Source organism: Equus przewalskii, chromosome 7 (assembly GCF_037783145.1).
Source record: "Equus przewalskii isolate Varuska chromosome 7, EquPr2, whole genome shotgun sequence".
In the NCBI taxonomy this organism is placed as follows: Eukaryota; Metazoa; Chordata; class Mammalia; order Perissodactyla; family Equidae; genus Equus; species Equus przewalskii.
Genome location: NC_091837.1, coordinates 3,455,896 through 3,477,232, shown reverse-complemented (window position 1 = coordinate 3,477,232; position 21,337 = coordinate 3,455,896). Strand labels below are relative to the sequence as shown.

The 21,337-nt window shown below is 54.6% G+C and overlaps 1 protein-coding gene and 1 long non-coding RNA gene across 16 annotated transcripts; one reads left to right on the top strand and one right to left on the bottom strand.

Annotated features, from left to right (window-relative positions):
• The first annotated feature begins 1,960 nt into the window (after window positions 1-1,960).
• Window positions 1,961-20,632, top strand: SLC2A11 (solute carrier family 2 member 11). 15 transcript variants are annotated; one of them, XM_070626853.1, is made up of 12 exons: window positions 1,961-3,792; window positions 6,400-6,498; window positions 9,248-9,408; window positions 13,912-14,036; window positions 14,586-14,715; window positions 15,252-15,400; window positions 17,970-18,157; window positions 18,241-18,351; window positions 18,726-18,827; window positions 18,908-18,983; window positions 19,235-19,335; window positions 19,583-20,632. In XM_070626853.1, exons 1-12 carry the CDS (start codon window positions 3,526-3,528, stop codon window positions 19,781-19,783), a joined length of 1,710 nt encoding a protein of 569 aa, XP_070482954.1. In that variant the 5' UTR covers window positions 1,961-3,525; the 3' UTR covers window positions 19,784-20,632. The 15 variants fall into 15 exon arrangements, with proteins under 15 accessions (XP_070482954.1, XP_070482953.1, XP_070482957.1 ...); XM_070626852.1 differs by having other exon boundaries at window positions 19,235-19,362; XM_070626857.1 differs by having other exon boundaries at window positions 2,520-2,707.
• LOC139084419 (uncharacterized) lies at window positions 13,019-17,852 on the bottom strand. Its single transcript, XR_011541759.1, has 3 exons — window positions 15,801-17,852; window positions 13,891-14,154; window positions 13,019-13,443 (listed from the first exon to the last, which is right to left on the bottom strand). It is a non-coding gene; the product is annotated as an uncharacterized lncRNA (long non-coding RNA).
• Window positions 20,633-21,337: the final 705 nt, after the last annotated feature.

The window sequence follows — 21,337 nt, the reverse complement described above, 5'->3', positions numbered from 1 at the left end:
CGGCCTGATGGGACCCGCGGGTCCGGAGGCCAAATCCTTGGGACGCCCTCGTGTCGACCCCGGATCCGCAGGCCCGGGTAACGGGCGGATGCATTTTTCTGGGACCCGCCGGGTCGGGGAGGCGGCCCCGCCGTTTCCGCGGGGGTGGGCGCAGCAGAGCCAGCCGGCTCCCGGGTGGGGTGCGGACCCGGTGGGGTCTTGGCCACCCGGATACACTGTGTTATTTTTAGCGTGAGCTGCCCTCCTCCGTGCTTCCTGCTGAGTGCCAGGAGCAGATCCCCGCCCGCTCTGGCATCAGTTTCCCCATCTGCAGAGTGAGATGCCCTAGCCCACGTGGGGACGTGAGCTCCCACGGCGAGAGGGGAGGATCACTACCCACGACTGGCCTCGGGCCACGCAGTCCCTGAGCAGCTGGCAGCTGTGGGCAGGTTACCCCTCTTCCCCTGCCCGCCACTTCTGCCTTCTCACCCGCGAAACCGAGACTCCAACGCGAGAAGCCCAGGGCTGGAGGGTCTTTTGACACTCCCCCCAACTCATGTGTGGTTTGGGGGCGCTGTTGGGGCTAAGCCACCAGGGGCCCCAACCCGCAGGGTCTGCCCTTGAACTGGGAGTTCTGGGAAAGACCAGCTCCGACTTCCAGGAGGGTTGGAGGGTTTTTGCAGTGGGTTGACACGGCACATGCTTGACCTTGTGGAGTCTCAGGGACTCCTCCGTAAAGGAGGCTGAACCTACCCACGTGAGGGTCGTGAGGGGAGCAGAAATCAGCACCAGCTGCCACAAATACAACCACGGCTTTCAGACTCAAGGTTAAACTCCCAGTTAATGTCTGCCGAACAGACACCTCAAGCTTCCTGGCTTAAGGATAATAATTAATGGCGGGCGGGGGATGGGGGGGGGGGAACCGGGGTGGTGGGGGCACCCCAGCCTGGCCAGGTCCTGGACTCAGAACATTAAACGCAATTCTGAATTTGGTACTTATCACCCCAGGTACTCCCTCAAGCTTTTACCACATACCTATTTATTCCTACTCGACATAAGACATAGGTGTGGTTTTGTGTATTTCCAAACTATAAAGGCTTTACCATCTATGCACGTTTCTGCAACTTTATTCACACAGCTTTGCTTCCCTTACACCGATACCGTTCCTCAAGTACATTGCTTTTCACTGATGAGGGGCATTCTAGCGTTTACTAGTTTGTTTCTCCATTTTCCTCATGATTGACATTTGAGTTGTTGACAGTTTTCCGGTATTACAGGCAATGCTGCATTTATGAAGAGAGGTTCTTGGGCATGAGATGAAGAGTTTCTCTAAGGCAAAGCCCAGGAGTGGAACTTCAGGAATTGCTGGGTCACCAGGCATTTGCAACTTCAATTTCCTAGATACCCCAAATTGCTCTCCCCATGGCTGCACAAATTTACATTTTCATCAACAGTAGATGAGCATCCCAACTGATTCTTCCCACCTTGGTACTGCCAGAATCAAAGTGCCAACCCGCTGAGTGGGAAACAGCCCCCCCTTGTGGATTTCATTTGCATTTCCCCATCACTAATACACCGGAGCACCTTTTCCTTCGTTTTTTTGGCCACTTCAGTTCTCTTCTGTAAGCTCCCCATTCATAGCCTTTGCTCCTTTCCTTTTCTTTATGAATATGTAGGAATTCTTTATATATTCTAAATACTCACACTTTGTTGGTCATATGCTTGTGGACACCTGCTCCTGGTCGGTAGCTTTTGGTTTCATCTTCTTGTGTCTTTTAACACAGATTTTTAATTTTAATGACTTTAAATCTTCACAAGAAACCTGTACGGTTTATCCTGAGGTTATAAAAACATTCATTATTTTCTTCTAAAATGTTTAAAGTGTGCTTTTCAAATTAGTTTGTATGCACCTGGAATGATTTTTATGTACCAGGTGAGGTAGAAATCCAATTTCATTTTTCCCCAGAGAGAGAATCCACTGCCCCAGCACCATTTATTAGTCCATTATTTCTCCAAAGATTTTTTAAAGAGACGAAAAAAACAATAGTTGTTTTGAAAAAAATAAATCTATCTAAACAAAATATTAGCAACAGAAACCAACAGTGTGTTGATAGCAACAATTACAACATTATGACAAGTCGTGTTTACCCCAAGAATTCAAGGAACCTTCGAAATCACTAGAAACTATGGATGTAACTGAGCTGTTAAACGGAGTAAAGTACAAGCCCATCCGATCGTCTCAGTAAACGCAGAAAAGCATGCAATTAGCAACTGCTAACATTTTACTTATTGTATTTTTCCTTAAGAATGCACGGGGTCTCTACAGATTTTTAAACGTTCAGAGCAGCAAACATCAGACAAAAACCAAGCTCGAGCAACAGCGATACTGCAGCATCCATCCTGGGGCATGTCCTGTCAGTCTCCGCTCAGGTGACTTCCTAAGGTCACTCTCAGGTCCATTTCCATGACCATAAATAGCATCTTTGGCAAGTCTGGTTCCGGTTTGGCCCTTATCCAACTCCTGTTCCACGAGAAGCCCTGAGAAATAAAAGATTAATCCAGCCAAGTGGACCCTACGGTTTCTCACCTCCGAACGCGCCCCGACTATAGGCGGGGCGAGCCTCTCACGCAATGGATCCCCTGGCAGCAAGCCGAGACGGGTTATCTTCTCGGCATTCCAAGTCACTAGCTCGGCCAAGTCGGACAGATGCGAGCGCTCCAGAGACTGGTAGGTCGGCCTTTCGGTCTCTCCCAATTCTGCCCCACCTCCGGGGAATGGGTGGGGACACCTTGACTGAAGGAGGGTGGGGATGTCCGTGCAGAATCTGAGGGCTACGCCTTCAACCAGTGCCCAGGGACAGGAGCTTCCCAGGGACTGGGCCGCCCGGGCCCCGGTGGCGGCAGGGGCGCCAGATGGAGGAAAGGGGAGGCCGGGCAGAGGGGCCAGAAAGGGCGACGGCGGCGGTCGGAGCGGGAGACAGGCAGGAACCCGCAGATTCACTCCGGAGGCGGCAGCGAGGGAGGGGACGGGGGGCGCAGGGCCGGAACTTCCGGGGAGTCTGGAACAAGGTGATGAGACCCGCCGGCTGGGACCTGCAGATGCGGAGGCAGGGCGTGGGCCGGGGTGACCTCGGCCCAAGCTCCCTTCTGGTCTGCAGAGATGGGCTCCAGGCTCGGCGGAGTAAGGAGTAAGCGGCTTTTCGGCCACAGAACTGCAGAAAGGGAGGGATGGAGGATGAACAGCAGCTGTTCTTACGGCCTCGGACTTAGGCGACCCGCTCACGGCCCCGACACCTCTTAACGCCCCCTGCGCCTGCGCCTGCGCCTCGGCCGCCCTCCGCGTGGGAGTCTCGCCGCTCCGTGCGCCACTGCGCCTGCGTCTCGGCTGTATGTTTTGCGCAAGCCGTCAGCTCATCGACTTCCCTCAACACGTACTGCGCTTGCGCATGCGCTTCTGCCTCAACCTGAGTTTGCGCCCCTCTAACGTTCTCTGCGCATGCGTTTCTCCCTCTCGGCTCATTTGCTTCTGGCGAATGTCCTAGTGAAATGAGTGCACCACCCTCCCCCCAGCGCGCATGTGCCGGCACCTGCCCGGCGATGGTGGCCGCGGTTCCCCTGGGGCAGGGCAGAAGCTCACAGGCCGCACTTCTCCCGAATACTGGAGAAATGTGTACGTGCTCGATGCCCTCCTGCGATCTGGAAAGGTCTGAAGTCCAAAACCTGCCCGGCCTAGGCGTTTCAGATAAGGGATTGAGGACCAGCGTGAACTGCACGGGCGCGGCCACTCTGGAAGGCTTCACGACGGCGTCAAATGTACAGAAACCCCTCGTGCTTGTTTGTGGAGTTTGGTGCTGGGCTCAGACGAGCATGCGTAGGTGTGCACGCGCAGGGATGGTTTGGTGGCCAGTGCAGGGTGGCGAGGGGTCACATGTCTGCAGATACGCGGGCCGGCGGCATCCCGGGCTGGCACGCATCGCGATGCCCTCGCGGTCCTCGTCCTCGTCAGGGCCAGACGCGCCCCGAGAGGCACCCGGCCCTGGGCGCTGCAACCGTGGCTACCAACCCCCTCCTGTGACTGTTTCCCACTCTCGCCTCTTCCTCAACCGCCATCTCCTCCTCCATGCTTCCTCTAAGCTCTGTCCTGACGTCCTGCTTCACCGAGGGCATGGGGGTACCAGAAGAGGACGCCCACACCGCCCACCACCCCGTCCCTTGGTTTCTCTCCAACCCGCGCTGATTTCCTTCAGATGTGAGCACAGCGCACGTACACCCCTCCTTCAGGTCTTTGTGCAAATGTCACGTGACCACCTTCTCCAAAAGCTCCCCCCTCACCCTGCCCTGCTTTACGTCTCCGTCGCACTAGCTAACAGATTGTATGTTTTCCTTGTTGGTTTTGTTATTTCCTGTCTGCTCCACTGGAAGGAAGGCCCCCTGAGGCCGCTGCTTGAGTCTCTTGTTCACTGCTGTATCCCCAGCTCCTAGAACAGTAGGTTTATTGTCCATAGTAGGGAGGCAAGAAAGATTTGTTCACTGAGTTAAGAATCACCGTCGTAGCTACCGTCTGAATGCTTCTCATGACAGGCACCGGACTAGGCAATCTCCAATGCAGGATCTCATGGAATTAAATGATTCCTGCTGTCTTGGAGACGTGCCAGCACCCCCTGCCGCATGGGCTCTGTTGTCGGCAGGCACTTGTCTCTTGCTGCTTTCTGCAGATCTGCTCTCTTAGAGGAATTCTCACCTGCATGCAGCCTGCATGGAGCTTTGCCCTGACTCCAGTGAGACTGACTACCGCCTTCTCAACTGGCTTTCTCCTGAGGCTTCCGGATTGGGAGGAAGTTCCTTAGGCCTTATAGGAACTGTGGGCAGCCAGGGTGCCTGTCACGGACCAGTCTCCAGACCTGTGGCAAGATCTTTGGCAGGACCCTGCCCACCAGAACCTCTTCCTCTGCCTCCCCATCCCCAGCACAGTATCTCACCAAATGGTGCATGCATGTCCCTCTTCTGCCAGCTGTATGTGCCCCAGCACAGTTCTTGGCTGGGACAGGCACTTGGTATTTGACTGACAGACGAGTAAACAGTCCTCAGGTTCTGGAAGTTCTTCAGAAAACTGTTAGCCAAACATCCTTCTGCCATGAAACTTGTATTTAAGTATTAAAAAAAATCTTCATGGGGCCAGTTTGGTGGTGTAGTGGTTAAGTTTGCATGCACTGCTTCATCAGCCCAGGGTTCAAAGATCCAGATCCTGGGCACAGACCTACACACCACTCATCAAGCCACACTGTGGTGGCATCCCACATACAAAACAGAGGAAGATTGGCCCAGATGTGAGCTCAGGGCCAATCTTCCTCACCAAAAAAATAAAAATAGAAAAATGATCAATTTGACTTGTAGGACCTTAAATTTGCACAATGATTTGCCAAAACGAGAAAAGCAGTAGGATTTGCTGGGAAAAGATCAACGGTTTGATTTTTGTATAGTTAACTACTTTGTGAATGCCGAGGAGAACATCTGAGGGGAGCAGTTCATTGCCGTGCCTTTGAGGGAGTGGAGAATTTTCAGCATATACTGAATTTTCAAAATTTTAACGAGAATGGTATTTTGTAATTAAAAATTATAAAAGGAAAAATACAAATAAGATTCTGAATTCCAAAAAAATTCCAACTAAACGGGATGGAGCCTCAGGGCCCCAAGTGCTCATGGCTGGTGCCCTCCATCTCTAAGGGCGTTGCACTAGGATGAGGAGCTGTCCTTTATGGGACCCAGTGTGTGTGGCCTATGTGTACCGTGGCTGTCTCCCACCCTGGAGGTGGGCATTATTATCTCCAGGTCCAGCGAGAAAGTGACTCAGAAAGGGTGAGGGAGCAAGGGCAGGGCTGGCATTGGGACCCAGGCACTGCCACCAGCTGCGGCTGCTCTGTGCTGCTCCATATGCCCCCCATGTCCCCACGTGTAGTCCATGTGGCCCCTTCTCTTATCCTCATTGCACACCAGGCTGGGAGGTAAGAGGATCCCCAGCCACTCTGTTGGAGAATGTTCAGGTGGAGCGAGTCACTGGGGCTCACGGGCTGCTGTCCTGCCAGGGGCAGAGCATCATCCACTGGGGCCCCAGCTCAGAGCGTGGTCCTGCCGAACCACAGCAGGCAAGCCCAGGGACAGTCCGGCATGGAGGGCCGAAACTGCTGTCCCTTTCAGGAAAATGCTGGCAGGGGTGGGGTTGGGGGGTGAAGGGACAGCAGGGTCCTAGGCTCAGAGCAGAAGGCTTGGGTTCCTCTGCTACCTGCTAGCCCTGTGACCTGGGTGACTCCTCTCCTCTCATTGCCTGGCTCAGACCGATTGCAGTGCTGTGATTGGCAGGCTGCAGCCCCAGGACGGAGGTGGAGGCTGTTAGTGGTCACTCTGTGTTCTCTCTTCCCTCAGATTCAGGGCAAGGTCCTGCTCCTGACCATCTGTGCAGCTGGCATTGGTGGGACTTTTCAGTTTGGCTACAACCTCTCCATCATCAATGCCCCAACCTTGGTATGTACCCTCCTTGCCCCCCGTCATCATTCCAGTGGGTGCTGGGCGATGGCTGACAGCTGACCCCTTTGGAGCTTCAGGCCAGCGTCCAGTTGGTGGCGCTTTCTCCCACGGGTTCATCTTCCCTGGGATGTCCCACAGGTCCTGTGGGTTCAAACCCAGCTCTGCATCCTCCCCCGAGCCCACATGTCCCCCTGAGTCCCTAATGTCAGTGGATGACACCACTGTCACCCACTCGGGGTCAGCCTTGACTCTGCCCTCCTCTCTCGGACGCCAAGTGCTTCCTAACTACCTCTCGCATCCAGCTGTTTCTCCCTGTGTCTTGACCACAACCCCACTTCAGGCCCTACCTCTCCGGCCTGGATTGCTGGCCGGGCCTCCTCACTGGACTCCCTGCCTTCAGTCTCTCAAGTTTGATCAGGCCACTCCCCTCCCAGAAACATTCTGTAACCCACCCCCCCACCCCCCAGTGCCTATGGGAATAAGGACAGACTCATCCTCCTGAAGTTCCAGGCCTCCTGGGATCAGAACCTGTCCTCTGTCTGCCACCTTCATTCCCCTAACCCTGCTACCGAAGCAGGTTAAATGCAGTCCCCCAAAAGCACACCACCCTTCTCTAAGCCTCCTCCCCCTGGAAACCCTCTCTGCCCCACATGCAGACGCCCTTCAGAACCCTCCCAAATACCATCACCTTCCAGATCCTTCCATCAACACCCCCCAGCTGGAAGTCACCCCCCGACGCATATCCATGGTGCAGGTGCCTTTCTCATCCTCCTGCTGGTTTGCTCTCAGTGTCTGAGTCATCTTTGAATCCTCAGCACGTGACGCTGGCCTGGCCCATGTCAATTTTCAGGGAGTGCCTGTGGAAAGGAGGGATCTTTCAGCCCCAGTGCTAGAAGCCACCTCTTACTTCCTTCAGAAGGGAGAGTGTCCTGTCATGTAGCTGGGAAGGAGGTGGGGCTGCACACCCTGGGGGTGGGGGGAAGAGCTGCAGGAGCCAGGCCCCAGGACGGAACTGGGGCTCTCCTGTCCCTGCATGGCCTCACCCTCCACCCAGTGACAACAGCTGTCACCAGGCTCATTTCTTGCCAGCTGGGAACCCCAAATAAAGTCTTCCCTGGTAGCTCCAGCGGAAAGGCCTGGGAAGAATCTGATTGGCTGGTTTAGATACATACCTGTTGACCAATCGTGTGGTCAGGAGGATGGAGCACTCTGATTGGCCAGGTCTGGGTCAGGTGACCACCTTTAAGGGGATGGGGAGGCTGTGATTCACAATGGGAGAGAACTTCCTGAAAGGAAGGTATGTTAGCAGTTGGCAGAGCTGGGGATGGGAGCACATTCTGGGCAGGAACAGTTACAGCAGCCCAGCCTCTTAAAGGAAGGATGGAATGAAGGGTTTAGAAAGGGAGGTTTGAGCTGCAGCATTTGTTTGTCTGTTCGTCCACAAGCACATGAGTGCCCACTTCAGTGCACACATTCAGGCTGCAGAGGGATCCGCTGGCAGCAGGGTGCTCGCAGGCCAGCTTCTCACAGGCCTCATTGCCCCTGCAAATGGGACTTTCGGGGGCTCAGAGGCTCCGCCTACCCCCCGAATGGTCACTCTTGAGGAGTTCCAGCCCAGATCTTGGGAGGCTGGCCCTGGTCCCAGCTCCCTTGGATGGGTCCTTCCCCAAGAGGGACCTGGCGGGCACCAGGCCAACAGCCATTACCCTGAGCTGGCTGGGCAGGAGAGAGCTCTCCCCACACCTAAACCCACTGCCTTTCTCACGTCCTGTCCCGAGGCCCAAGACCAGCCAGACACTGACATTCATCTCTGACCAAGGGAAGGGTGTCTGGCCTTCCCCATGCTCAGTCATTCCTGACCTCCTGGCCTCCGTTCGCTTCCTAAAGTGGCAGCTGTGTGGGGCAGGGTGGGGCTCCGGGGTTCCAAACTCCCCGGTGCAGCCCTGACCGTGGGCAGGTCATTTCCCCTCTCTGGGCCCAATTCCCAGGGTTAACAAGGAGCAGAGTAATATGTGTCTAACAGAATACTCCCGAGGGCTTGTCACAGTCGGGGTCCCTGGAAACACGTGGCTCACTCCAGATGAGTCAAGCAGCTTTAGAGACCACAAAGGCAGGTTTACAGAGGACTGAGGGGCATCAGGAACACATGAGGCGGTGCGGGTGCAGGAATGCAGTAGGAACACCGAGTCCTTACCACCTGATCCGCAGAGGCACAGTGGGAGGAGCAGTTCCCAGAACCAAAGGACAGAGCCATGTGGCATAGGCCCCCTCGAGAGGAGCAGTGACCTCTGGTCGAGCTCACAGCCAGCCTGAGGTGACCTCCCAGGACGGGAGCCCCAGGCACTCGGGGCACAGATATCCCCAGACCATGGCCTCTCTCTCTTGCCTCCTCTGATGCCCTGCGGGGGCTCACCACAGGCTAGTCCAACGGGGAGCCAGTCAGCAAGGGGGCCCGCTGATGTGGCCCTTGTAAGTGGCTTCCTGGGCCTAAAGCAGGGAGACAGGTGACAGTGGACTCGGAGGGGCACGGGGAGACTGTCCAGCACTAGCTCCCGGAGACACTGCCTGTGAGAGAGACCAGCACAGGGCACTCATAGGGTGGGGCTCAGGCAGGCTTGTTCCCGCCCCTCAGGGAGGAGCATCACTCAGGGGAGCTGGTGGCCACTCCACAGAGGCAGAGCCCTGGGGAGAAGGCATAAGGTGGGAAGCCCCTCCCTGGGAGGCTGACGGGCATCTCTGTCCACAGCACATTCAGGACTTCACTAATGAGACATGGTGGGCCCGGACTGGCCAGCCGCTGCCCGACCACCTGGTTCTGCTTGTGTGGTCCCTCATCGTGTCCCTGTACCCCCTGGGGGGCCTCTTTGGAGCGCTGCTTGCAGGGCCCCTGGCCATCAAGCTGGGAAGGTAAGTGCTTCCTGTGTACCCCTAGTGCCCTTTACACGAGGGCACTCCAGTCTGCAGGCTGGAGAATGTGGAGATGGAACATCACCAGCAGGCCCAGACCCAGGCCAGCTGCTCACCCAGCCTCTTATTCTGCCCATAGTTCCACCAGGAGGGTCACCCTTCCGAGCAGATTGGGCCGAGGGAGGAATCCTGTGCTGTGAGGGAGGGAGGACTCCAGGTTTCCAGTTCCCCATCCACCAACAAATGCCCTTTGGCGGTAAACAAGTGTATTCTCCCTGGGCCTCATCTCCCCCGAGTATCCAACTGATGCAGTTCTTGGGTCACAAACGAGAGAGACCGACTCTGACTGAGTTAATGGAAAATTGTAATCACCGGAAGGACACTGGAGCGGCTCACAGAATGGAAGGAAGGGTCAAAAGGCAGGTCTTGAGGAGGCAGGAGCCAAGGCGGGGCCGAGGATCTCGACAGCCAGAGCATTGGACTTTCCTCCTGGAGGATGCCTCCAGCCCGTCAGCTCCAACTACATTCCATCTCCACCATCTTCAGGCAAGATTCAGAATCCAGGAAGACGGGTTCTTACTGGCCCACCTTGGGTCACATGCCTATACCTGTGAAGGAGCAGGAGAGACGCAATGCTGGGCAGAAAGACAAATGGCAACCACAGTCCACCCCTTTGCTAGCTACCTGGTGGGAGTAGACACATTTCTCCCATATATTCAGTTCCATACATGCCCCTCCTAACATTACTCGACTGTGCCATCATATACACCAGCATTGTGTCTTCACCCCTTCCCAAGTGACACCACTCACAGCATTGTCTTGTCACAGCCACCAAGCCAATGTAATGGAGATATTCTTTCTGAGCACAGGCTTTCCACTTGATGACCATTCTGCCAGCCCTGCAGTTAACCTCTTGATATTCTGCTATCTATACACTTCATGATAAATTTACCTGCCACCAAGACACCCCATGGGAGGAGGAAAGAAGAAGAAAGAGTAGGAAAAAAATGAAGCAAAAGAAAAGTAGTGGGTGAATTTATTTTAAAGCATGTGACACAGAAAGTCTGGAAACACAGGTAGGAGTTCTTCTGGTTTCAGAACTGGTCACAGGCTGTCGCACATCGGCGCCTTCCATCCTCTGCTTCTCCACTCTTGTCTGGGGCCAGCACTTCCGCCGGCTGAGGCTCTGCCCATTGCGGATGACTCAAATCTTCCTTCTGGAGTGGGCCTGGTGGGCCTGCTGTTGGAGGATCTTCAGCAGGTTGTTCTGCTCTGAGCTCATCTGCTTCTGCATCATGGGATTCCTAACGCAATGGAGGCCCCGGGCACCAGCCTCTCTTCTTTCACTGATGTGACTTCCTTCACTGGCTACAAAATTACATGGATGCCATGCTTGTATATCTAATGCGTGTATCTGTAAGGATGTCTTCAACTGCAAGTAACAGAAAACCAGGACTCAGTTGGCGAAAACAACAGGAGACCCTTGATCTCACACAACAAGAAGTCTGGAGGTGGCTGCCTTCATGAAGGGCCACCGCAGCCCCAGCTCTGCTCCTCCGAGATTCCCTTGGCTGCCAGCTCCACTGTGTGTCAGATTTGTCTTCAGGCTCGCAGCTGGGAAGCTACAGCGGCCTCACCCAGATGCAGCACCACCCGGCAGAGGGGGAGTTCTTCCAGGCCAGTGCTCTATATCAGAAAGAAAAACACCTGTCAAAAACGCCCCGGGTCTCCTTGCCCAGCCCTGAGTCACTGGCACGGAGAACGGGGTCACCAAGACTGGGCTGGATGATCGGGGTCACACCTGAGCCGTATGGGGAAGGGGCACATTCCCAAACGAACTGAGGCTCTTCCTGCAAAGAAAAAGGTGATGAGAGCTGTTGCCTGCATATCTAGTGATACCTGGAACAGTGTCCCTAGATGGTGGCACTGGCAGAAGCATGAAGGGAAGGAATTGAAAATTCAGACTCAGCCCATGTGTCTGTTCCAATTCTAACAAATTAGTGGCCCATCCCCAAGGCAGGGACCAGTGGAAGGAGGTCACCTTCCACCCAGGAGCTGACTGGAGCCCTGACACTTGTTGCCGTTTCTGGGAGTCAGGGTTGGCTGTGTAGGGTGGCAAGGTAGCTCGTCAGCTTGGTGACAGGAAGCCCCTGTCGTTGAGTCCATGTGCATTTTCTGTCCTCGAGACCCTCCCTGCTGTGTTTACGAGCCAATGGAGCGAGCGCTGGGCTGGCTGAGGACGAGAGCGGGATGCCCTCACAGAGGGGCCATCCAGGCCGCCTGGTCACGCAGAGTCTTTGCAGTGGCAGGGACTTGTGCTGAACGGAAACATGGACAGGTGTATGTTCAGGCTCTGGGCCAGTTCTGACAGCTGCCTCTGCTCCCTTCCCTGCACCTCCTTGAAGCCAGGCTGCAAATCCTGCTTCATGTAAGACTTTGACGATCTAACCAAAGCCTTTGGAACAGGGACAAAATTCCATTCTCAACATTCTATCTAGAGGAAGGGTTTAACTCCTCCAATATCTGTTAGGGCCACCTTTGAGCGACCATAGCTCTGCATTTCTGGCTAGAACAAACATATGCACACAACCATCTGCAAAGCAAGGTCAAGTTTTGGGTTTTGTTTTGTTTTAAACTAAAGACTGAGGCCCCGGGTGTGCCTGGGAGAAGGGCAGCAGCAGGGGCAGAGCAGGCGTGCTGATGTGAGTAACCTGCTTGTGGGAATCTTTGGGGCCCCCACGGGCGTCACTAAATAGTGACTGAGTGCTACTGGGCTCACTCATGCTTAGCACAGGAGTGTCACATGCACCCCATTCCTGATGGGCACACAGCAACCAGGCACATGGTCCTGGGTACATGGGTACATGGTCCCACACTCTGGTGTTTACTCCCCACTAGGGCCTAGTGACAAGACCAGGAGTTATTTCTCATTGAGAGGATGGTAATTCACTGAGGTAGAGGGGCTTTCCTCCAAGACCCGAGGTCTTGCACTGTGTTCTCCTTTTAGCCAACTGCCACAGGCACTCGGAGCAGCGGACGGTCTGCTAGTCTACAGGGCCGATGGCAGAGCTCTGTGCACTAGGTTTGGACACAAGAGAACACTCCTCTTGCTTAGCTCCACTCAAAGCTGCCAGGTCCCAAATCACCTGGTATGTGTGTCAGATCCCGACACCCAATGTGCACATGCTCCCTCCAAAACGGCAGGAAGCCCTCTGAGATTTGCCTGTCCTTCTTGGAGGAAGGGCAGCAATTTGTCACACACTTGGAGGAAATGTGCTGACACGTGTTGGTTCATTGGACCCAGGAACCTTACTGACAGGTGGCCCCTCACTCACGCTTCCATGCTGTCATGCTTGCACCTCACCAAGACATCTGGTGTCCTTGCTGCTTCCTCTTCTCCAGGTCCTTTCAGGACAGGGTCATTCCAGTAGTGGGTCAGCAGGATGCTCTGTGGGTTGCGCAGCTCCCTGTGGAGGAGGTTGTGGCCCAGAGCTAGAGAGCTGCTGTGTCCTTAAGGCAGGTCCGTAAAGGTGTAATACTGTCCCTGCCCGGTGACAGCTAAATGTTTCTGTGTCTGTGTATTGAAATGCAGCAAAGTGCATTCACCAGATGAATAGCCACAATTGAAGTACTTTATTAATGTATAGCAGTGAGGAAACCATATATGGTATATTAGTTACAACTGGAGTTACCACTGGATTGAGTGTGTCATAATCTCCTGACCTCGTCCATTCTCTGGACCCAGGACGTCTAAGCTGCAGCTGGGATTCCATCACCGATGTGCTGCTGACTTTGGGCAGCACTGGCCTCCTCTGGGCTCCAGTTTCGCTGTCGGTTCAGCGAGCATATGACCCACGCTCAGCTCTCCTGAGGGGTCTGTAGACAGCACTGCTGAGCTCAGCATCAGGAGCCCAGAGCCGGTGCTTCATCTTGGGGGAGCCGCTGACACTTCCAGCGCCCCTTCCTTGTTTGCAGTCTGTCCTGCTGAACTGGGCATGGGCCGTCCAGCCATCCTGAAGCTTCTGAGAAGTGACTCTATAACACAGGGGGGAAATGTGAGGGGACTTCCCCGGACTCCCATCACCCCTCCCTCAGTCTGAAAGTCCCTGTTCTTCCTCCCATGTTTCATTGAGTCTGAGAAATTAGATATCAGTCCCTTCATTTTCCAGCGGACCTTGAGAGAACAATATTTCATCTGTAGGGATAAAGCCATAAAATATAAGCTCTGTCATTTCAAGGTATGGCACAGGCAGAAAAAGCAGTCTGGGGGTATGCTGGGTTGGGGGGGAGTGGTAGTATGCCCCTGCAGCCACACCGTGGTCACCCAGGTACAATGGCCAGTGGTCATTTCCGTTCATGCAGTTCAGACTCCTTGACACAGTTCACACTTGCGCACACGCACAGGTCTGACCAGGGCCGGCTGGAGAGGCACAGAGGGGTCCCCAGAGATGGTCCCTCTGGACTGAACCCGAGCTCTCTCACCTGTGTCCCCCGCCCCCCAAGGAAGAAGTCCCTGCTGGTGAATAACGTCTTTGTGGTGGCCGCAGCAATCCTGTTTGGCTTCAGCCGCAGAGCAGGCTCCTTCGAGATGATCATGCTGGGACGGCTGCTCGTAGGAGTCAGTGCAGGTATGGGCAGAGGGCGTCTCATCCTGCCTCTCTAGCCCTGCTCATTCATTCCTTCCCTTCCGTCATTCATTTATTCGCTTTATTCATTGATTTCCTTCTCATTCATTCCCACCTTTTCCTGCAAAATGATTAAATATGGTTTATCTTAAAAGGCTCATATAACTAGACACTTAAAATGTATAAAGAAAAATACAAAAGTTGAACAGGGGTGTGAGGACAGACATCCCCAACCTACGCTAACAGAGGTCCTGGGTTGGAGCATCAGTCTCAGCCACGAGCTTCCTGGCAGCCAAGGTGTAAAGGCATCTAGGATGAGTTCTCTGATCTTCCCTACAGAGGCAGAATAGCCTGTTAGGGACTCCTCAGTTTCCGGGGCTTGTCATGTGAGGAAGCAGAAATTCGAGCACATCCACCTGGGCTTATAGGGGCTCCCATCAACAACTCCCTCTTGAGTCCCTACTGTTTATACAGCCAGGTGTCAATGTCTATATTAGTTTCTATTGCTGTGAAACCAAGTTCTCTAAAACTTAGTGATGTGCACACATCCAGGTGTGAGCATGAACGTCCAGCCCATGTACCTAGGGGAGAGCGCCCCCAAGGAGCTCCGAGGAGCCGTGGCCATGACCTCAGCCATCTTCACCGCCCTGGGGGTCGTGATGGGCCAGGTGGTCGGACTCAGGTCGGTGCCCTGCCGCGTGCACTGAGTGGTTAGAGGGGTGTCAGAAAAGCCCTTCTTCACCTGAGTTTCTCCCCTGCTCACCAAGGAGATTCAGGCTTTGCTTCTGTGTATTCAGGCACTGAAACCCTGTCCGCTTCCATCTGGCCGGTACACAAAATTGATGTCAGTCAGCCACACTTCAGTGTGAATCACCCATTTCCATCCTCTCCAGACCAGGGAGCAGAAACAGGTCTTAACAAAGGAGAGGGTGAAGGTTTGGGCTCTTAAAGAGGAGCATGTCCTGGTCATCTCAGAAAAGAGAGGAGAGGGCAGAGCCTGGAGCCCTGGGAAGAGGAGTTGCTAGGGACGACGTGGGGCTGCAGCCCTGCCTTATCCTAGGTCCCTGCCTGGGTGGAGGGCTCTTGGCGTCCAGACCCAGAGCCAGTCAGGAAGAGGCACAGGGCAGTGCAGGCCCTCTGCCCTCAGGAGGGCAGGCAGGCAGGGGGTGGGGCTCTGGCAAGGAGGCGTCTGGCCCAGCCTCTCCTCTGCCTCCCCAGGGAGCTCCTGGGCGGCCCGCAGGCCTGGCCCCTGCTGCTGGCCAGCTGCCTGGTGCCCGGGCTGCTCCAGCTGGCCTCCTTGCCCCTGCTTCCCGAGAGCCCGCGCTACCTCCTCATTGACTGTGGAGACACCGAGGCCTGCCTGGCAGGTGAGTCCCTGATCTCGGTCCCCCACATCACCCTTGACCATGGGGCACATCTGACCAGAGCATATGGGGCCCATTTCTGGGTTTCATTCATCAGGGAAAAGCTGTCCCTCTGTTTGTGCCTCAGTTTCACGATCCATCCATCTATCCATTCAAAACTGTATCAAGGCGCCGTCCTAAGTGCCAGGGCAGGGGGATGGAGCAGACCCAGGCCCTGCCATGCAGGAACTCCAGGGTGGTGCAGAGAAAGAGCCCTCCACACACGTGTGGGATGAAACACCGTGTAAGACCTCATGGGCCCAATGCCAACTGGGTGCCCATGGTCTTATCTGTTAGCTGTGGCCACAGTAATGATGCCCAAGGAACAACCCCAAAACCTCTGGCTTAAACATCAATCACTTACTGTATCTTCTGCTCTTTTACTCGCTGGGCTGGCTGCACGACTCTGCTGGTTTCACCTGGTACAGCTCTGCTGTACATGCCTCTCCTCTCACTCTCGGTACCAACAGGCTGGCCCAGGAGTGTTCTTATTACGCTGACGGCAGAGGCACAAGAAAGCATATCCAAAGGCACAAGCATTTTCTGAATCTTTGATCCCACTGGCCCAAAGTCAAGGGATGGGAAAATCAATGACATACCCTCTCGGATGGCAAAGGGTGTAGATTGAGGGAGGGTAAAGACCAGGGCCCGCCAATGGACTCTTCTCAGCTTGCCATCATGGCCACAATTATTATTCATGTCCTTCCCCTGTGCAAAACGTGCTCAATGCTGTCCTGGGGACACCCCCACCAAGTCTCATCCAATCATGGCATCAGGCTTGAAGTCCAGGATCTCAAGATCATGTCAGGTCTATATGTGCCTTCTCTTGATCCAGAGACCTAGGAGCTAAAAACACAAAGTGCCCCTCCTGCACTCAACAGGCAGTGGTGAAAGTGGGACAGTGCAACCACACCCAAGCCCGTTTCAAAAAAGAGGAGGCAGAGAAACAGAAAGCAGTCAGCAATCCTTAGAAATGCTGAAGGGCCCCCGGGAAAACACTGCTGGGTCCCCTGCCTTGGGGGTGGGGAATGTTCCTCCATGGAGCCCATGGCTCGGCTCCCCAGCCATGGCTTCCCCAGGTTCTTGCTTCTGCCATCTGAGGTGTCCTTCCTTTTCCATCACCTTCCTTGACACCTTCTGAGAAAACGTGCCTGTGGAAAATGGGGGCACAGAAGTCTTTACACTTCAGACTGTCTCAGTCTCTTCACCCAGGCTGGCGGAGCTTTTGTCAATATACCTTTCTCAAAAACGACCTGAATTTTCTATGTATTTGATTTGTGTGCCAAAAACTACAATTCTTTTTAAGATGTGCTTCTCTCTTGCAACTTAATTACTGGAATTTTGGGTCTCTTGGTTTGCTATGGACCTACACCTGTAAGCCCCGAAATGCCCCTTTTCCAGGCATGAGGGTCTCTGAGGCAGTGCTTTAAGCCACACCCTTGATTCGACCTTTCCCTGAGTCCACGGCTCACTGGCAGAGCGCTGGATTTCATCTTGCTTCCAGGCTCTAACTTAACTTGGGACTGTCTTTGCTATCTGGAGAGGCTAGAGATGAGAAACAGGTTTAGTTTTTGTTCGTGTTTTTTATTTAACTAACCTAGCAAGTGCTGGAATCAGTTCAATTTAATTAAATTGTGTTCCCTCTGAAGGTCTCTTTGAGCTTGAGTTTTTCTCCTAGTACGCTTAGAGCACTCAGCCAAAAGCAGCCGGTTCCTGCTCTCCACACTTGAAATCTCTTCGCCCAAGTCCAGAAGTTCATTGGGTCTGTTTTCTTTCCTCCCTGTTACTGCCCTTCATTCACGGCCTTTCGTGTTTCCAGCCTCCTCATGTCCTCTGCCTGGTCTTGGAACGGATACTGTGTCTCAGGTCCTAGTGCAGGTAGCAGTTACTCCTGGTTAATTGATCAGTTTGTAATTGCTTCCTAGCAACCACATCTCAGTGGCAGACAAAAGAAGCAATAATTAGCTCAAACCTCTGTGAGTTCTAGAGTTGGCCCATGAAGGCGGGGTCTGGTGGTGCCTCTGCTCATCTTGGTCACTCATGCAGGTCAGCTGGGCATTGGTTGATCTAGGACGGTCCCAGCTGGATCAGGTCTGCTCCTCCTGGGACCAGAGGGCTAGCCCCGCCGCACGTAGAAACGAGCAAGGTCTCAAGGCTTGGGCTGGACCCTGCACACCCTCCCTCCAGCCTCGTTCTATTGGCCAGAGCGAGTCACGTGGCCGAGCCCAAGGCCCAGGGCTGGGCTGCGGACTTGCCCCTTTAGTGGGAGCAACTGCAAGATCACAAAGCAAAGGACAGGGATCCAGGGCGGGGTGAAGAACTGGGGACGATAATGGCAACCTACTGCAACTGTCTGTCCCTTTTGATGGGTCCGCAGAACCCTGAGGTTCGAAAGCCCTTTTTGGTCCGAGGTGCCGGTGAAATGACAGGGCCAGGAAGGTCATCGCCCTCTGACTGGGGGTCCCGGAGAGGGAGGAAGGAGTGGGGCTGGGGAGCTCACGGTGGGGAGCTCAGCGCCCTCTCCCCCCGCCAGCGCTGCAGCGGCTGCGGGGCCCCGCGGACGTGGCGGGCGAGCTGGCGGAGCTGGAGCAGGAGCGCGCCGCCTGCCGGGACAGGCGCGCGCGGCGCCCGTGGGAGCTGTTCCGGGAGCGCGCCCTGCGGAGGCAGGTGGCGAGCCTGGTGGTGCTGGGCAGCGCCATGGAGCTCTGCGGGAACGACACGGTGAGGCGCGACCCCCGCCCCAGGGGGGCCCGGGCGGTGGGAGGGAGCCCGCGCCCCAGCCGCCCTCGGCCCGCCCTCTGCAGGTGTACGCCTACGCCTCCGGCGTGTTCCGGGAGGCGGGGATCCCCGAGGAGAAGGTCCAGTACGCCATCATCGGGACCGGGAGCTGCGAGCTGCTCACCGCCTTTGTCAGCGTGAGTGTGGCCCTGGGCTGACCCGCCACTAGCCCTGCGGGGCCCTCGGGATGCTGACACTCAGGACTCAGTCCTCGGCGCTCAGCCATTCTTCACTCCAGGTCACTGTTCAAATGTCACGAGTTAGCAAGCATTTATTGAGCACCTACTGTTTGAGGGGCACCCACACCACCATTTTGCCATGAGGACACTGAATGAAGTTGAGTGGCAAAGGTCCTCTGGGAAATTCATACTGTCTTCATCTCCTGTAGGAATAAACTTCCCCTATCCCCCCACCAGCTTCCTCATGAGGCCCCTCCCCACTGCCTGTCCTAAACCAAGGTGACCATGGCCCCTGCACGGGGTGAGTTACTGAGGACTAGTTTCCTTTGCAGTGTGTGGTCATTGAGAGGCTGGGCCGGCGTGTGCTGCTGATGGGGGGGTACTGCCTGATGACCTGCTGGGGGAGCGTGTTCACAGTGGCCCTGTACCTGCAGGTAAGTGGGCAGGGGGTGAGGGAGGAGTGGGAGGCTGCAGCCCACCCAACGACCACCTCACCCCATCCCCTCTACTGCAGAGCTCCATCCCCTGGATGCCCTACCTGGCCATGTCCTGCATCTTTGCCTTCATCCTCAGCTTTGGCATCGGCCCAGGTGAGCAGCCCCAGGGGCTCCAGGCATTGGGTCTTGTTAAAGGACCAATGGATGTCTGGGTGAACCATGGGTCGACATGAACGCATGTTGCCAACCTGCCCCTCTGCCTCCAACCCACCTGTACCCAGGCTTCTGGGAGGGAATGGCTGGAGGAGAGCACCAAGGGGCCCCTTCATGTCTGGGGCAAGGTTGGGGAAAGGCAGGGCAGAGAGCCCTGGCTGGCACCTCCCTGTCCCCACTCCTCCTTCCAGCCGGAGTAACAGGGATCCTGGCCACGGAGCTGTTTGACCAGACGGCCCGGCCTGCTGCCTACATGGTCTCCGGGGCGCTCATGTGGACCATGCTCTTCCTGGTGGGGCTGGGGTTCCCCTTCATCATGGTAGGCCTGCCCCTCCCCCCAGGGGGCCCTGTCTTAGGTTTTGTCACTGTCCACATGAGAACCCCCACGGGAGGCTTCCCTCCAGGGAGACTGAGGCTGAAGGGGATGGGGCTTATCTGAGCAAAGAGGGTCCAGTCCCTCATCATGACCTGTCATGGAGCCTTCCATCCAGGGGCTGGATGGGGCCACACCAGGTCTCGGGCTCTCTTTTAACCCACAGGAGGGCTTGTCCCACTTCATCTATGTGCCTTTCCTCGGTGTGTGTGTCTGTGGGGCCATCTACACTGGCTTCTTCCTCCCTGAGACCAAAGGCAAGACCTTCCTGGAGATCTCCGAGGAATTACACCGACTCAACTTCCCCAGGAAGAGCCCAGGCCCCACGTGGAGGGACCCGGAGGTCATCCTGTCCACAGAGCTGTAGTCTACGGGTGTGGCTGGGGCCCAGATCCACCTGCTTCTCTTCCCTTTGCTCCTCTCGAGGGTCTGGCCCTCTCCAGTCACAGCTCCTGCATTCGTGTGTTTAACGGGTGCTTATTGAGCACCCGTATGCAGGCATGGTGCCAGGTGCTTAGCAGTCAGCATTGAGCCAGAGAGATGGGATCCAGGACATCTTGGTGCGCCCCATCTAGAGGCTGTTAACCCGGAGAAAACCAATAAGAACGGAACTACGAATCTGGGAATCCAGTGGAAGGAAAAGCCAGGTGATGAAGGACGTGCATAGGAGGGGGGGTCTGACCTAGTGGGAGAGGGAGATGGTCAGAAAAATGTTCTCCAAGGAACCGATTTTTAAAAATCAACATTATTGAGGTATAATTTGACATACAATAAAATGCCTTAATAGTAAGGATACAAGTGATGAGTTTTGACAGATGTGGATACCCATGAGACCACCACCACAGTCCAGGCAGAGCTTTCACATCACCCCAAAAGCTCCCTCCTGCCCTTTTGCAATCAATAACCCACCCCACCCCCAGCCCCAAGCAACCACTGACCTGCTGTCTGTCAGTGTGTGTCCGATGGGCCTTTTGGGGACTGTGATATGACTCCTTACTGAATGTTTGCATTAGTGTCTGGCTCTGCTCCAGATGAGTATTTTGAGATTCCTGCACGTCGCCGCGTGTATCAGCACGTATTCCCTTGTGTTGTTGAGTCGCATTCCACTGTGTGGATAGGCCATCATTTGTTCCTCCATTTCCCTGTTGGTGGACGTTTGAGCTGTTTCTAATTCTTGGCCATCATGAATAAAACTGCTGTGAACATTCCTGCACAAGTTTTGTAGACATGTTTGGATAAATGTTGTGGGTAAATGAATTCCTGAGTTGAATAATGAATGTATATTTAACTCTAGAAGAAATTGTTTCCCAAAGTGACTTCTGTTTCACGTTCCCACTGGCAACGTCCGAGAGTTCCGGCTGCTCCACCTCCTCAGCAGCACTTCTTGTCGTCAGTCTTTTTAATTTAGCCATCCTACTAGCGTGTAATGGTGTCTTGACTAATAATGTTGAGGATCTTTTCATGTGCTCAGTGTGTCCATTCTTGTATCTTCTTTTGTGAAGAATCTGTTGAAATCCTTTGTCTGCTATTTTTTTTAAAGATTTAATTTTTTAGAGTGCTTTTAATTTCACAGCAAAATTGAGAGGAAAGTACAGAGATTTCCCATCTGCCCCCTCTCCCCACACACGCATAGCCTCCCGCGTTATCAACATCTCCCAGCACAACAGTGCATTTGTTACAATCCATGAACCTACACTGACACATCATTATCACCCGAAGACCATGATTTACATTAGGTTCACGCTTGGTGTTGTACCCTCTATGGGTTTGCACAAATGTCTAATGACATGTGCCCACCATTATAGTTCATACACAGTATTTTCATTGCCCTAAAACCCCCTCTGCTCAGCCTGTTCATCCCTCCCTCCCCGCTAACCCTTGACGACCACTGATCTTTCTACTGTCTCCATAGTTTTGCCTC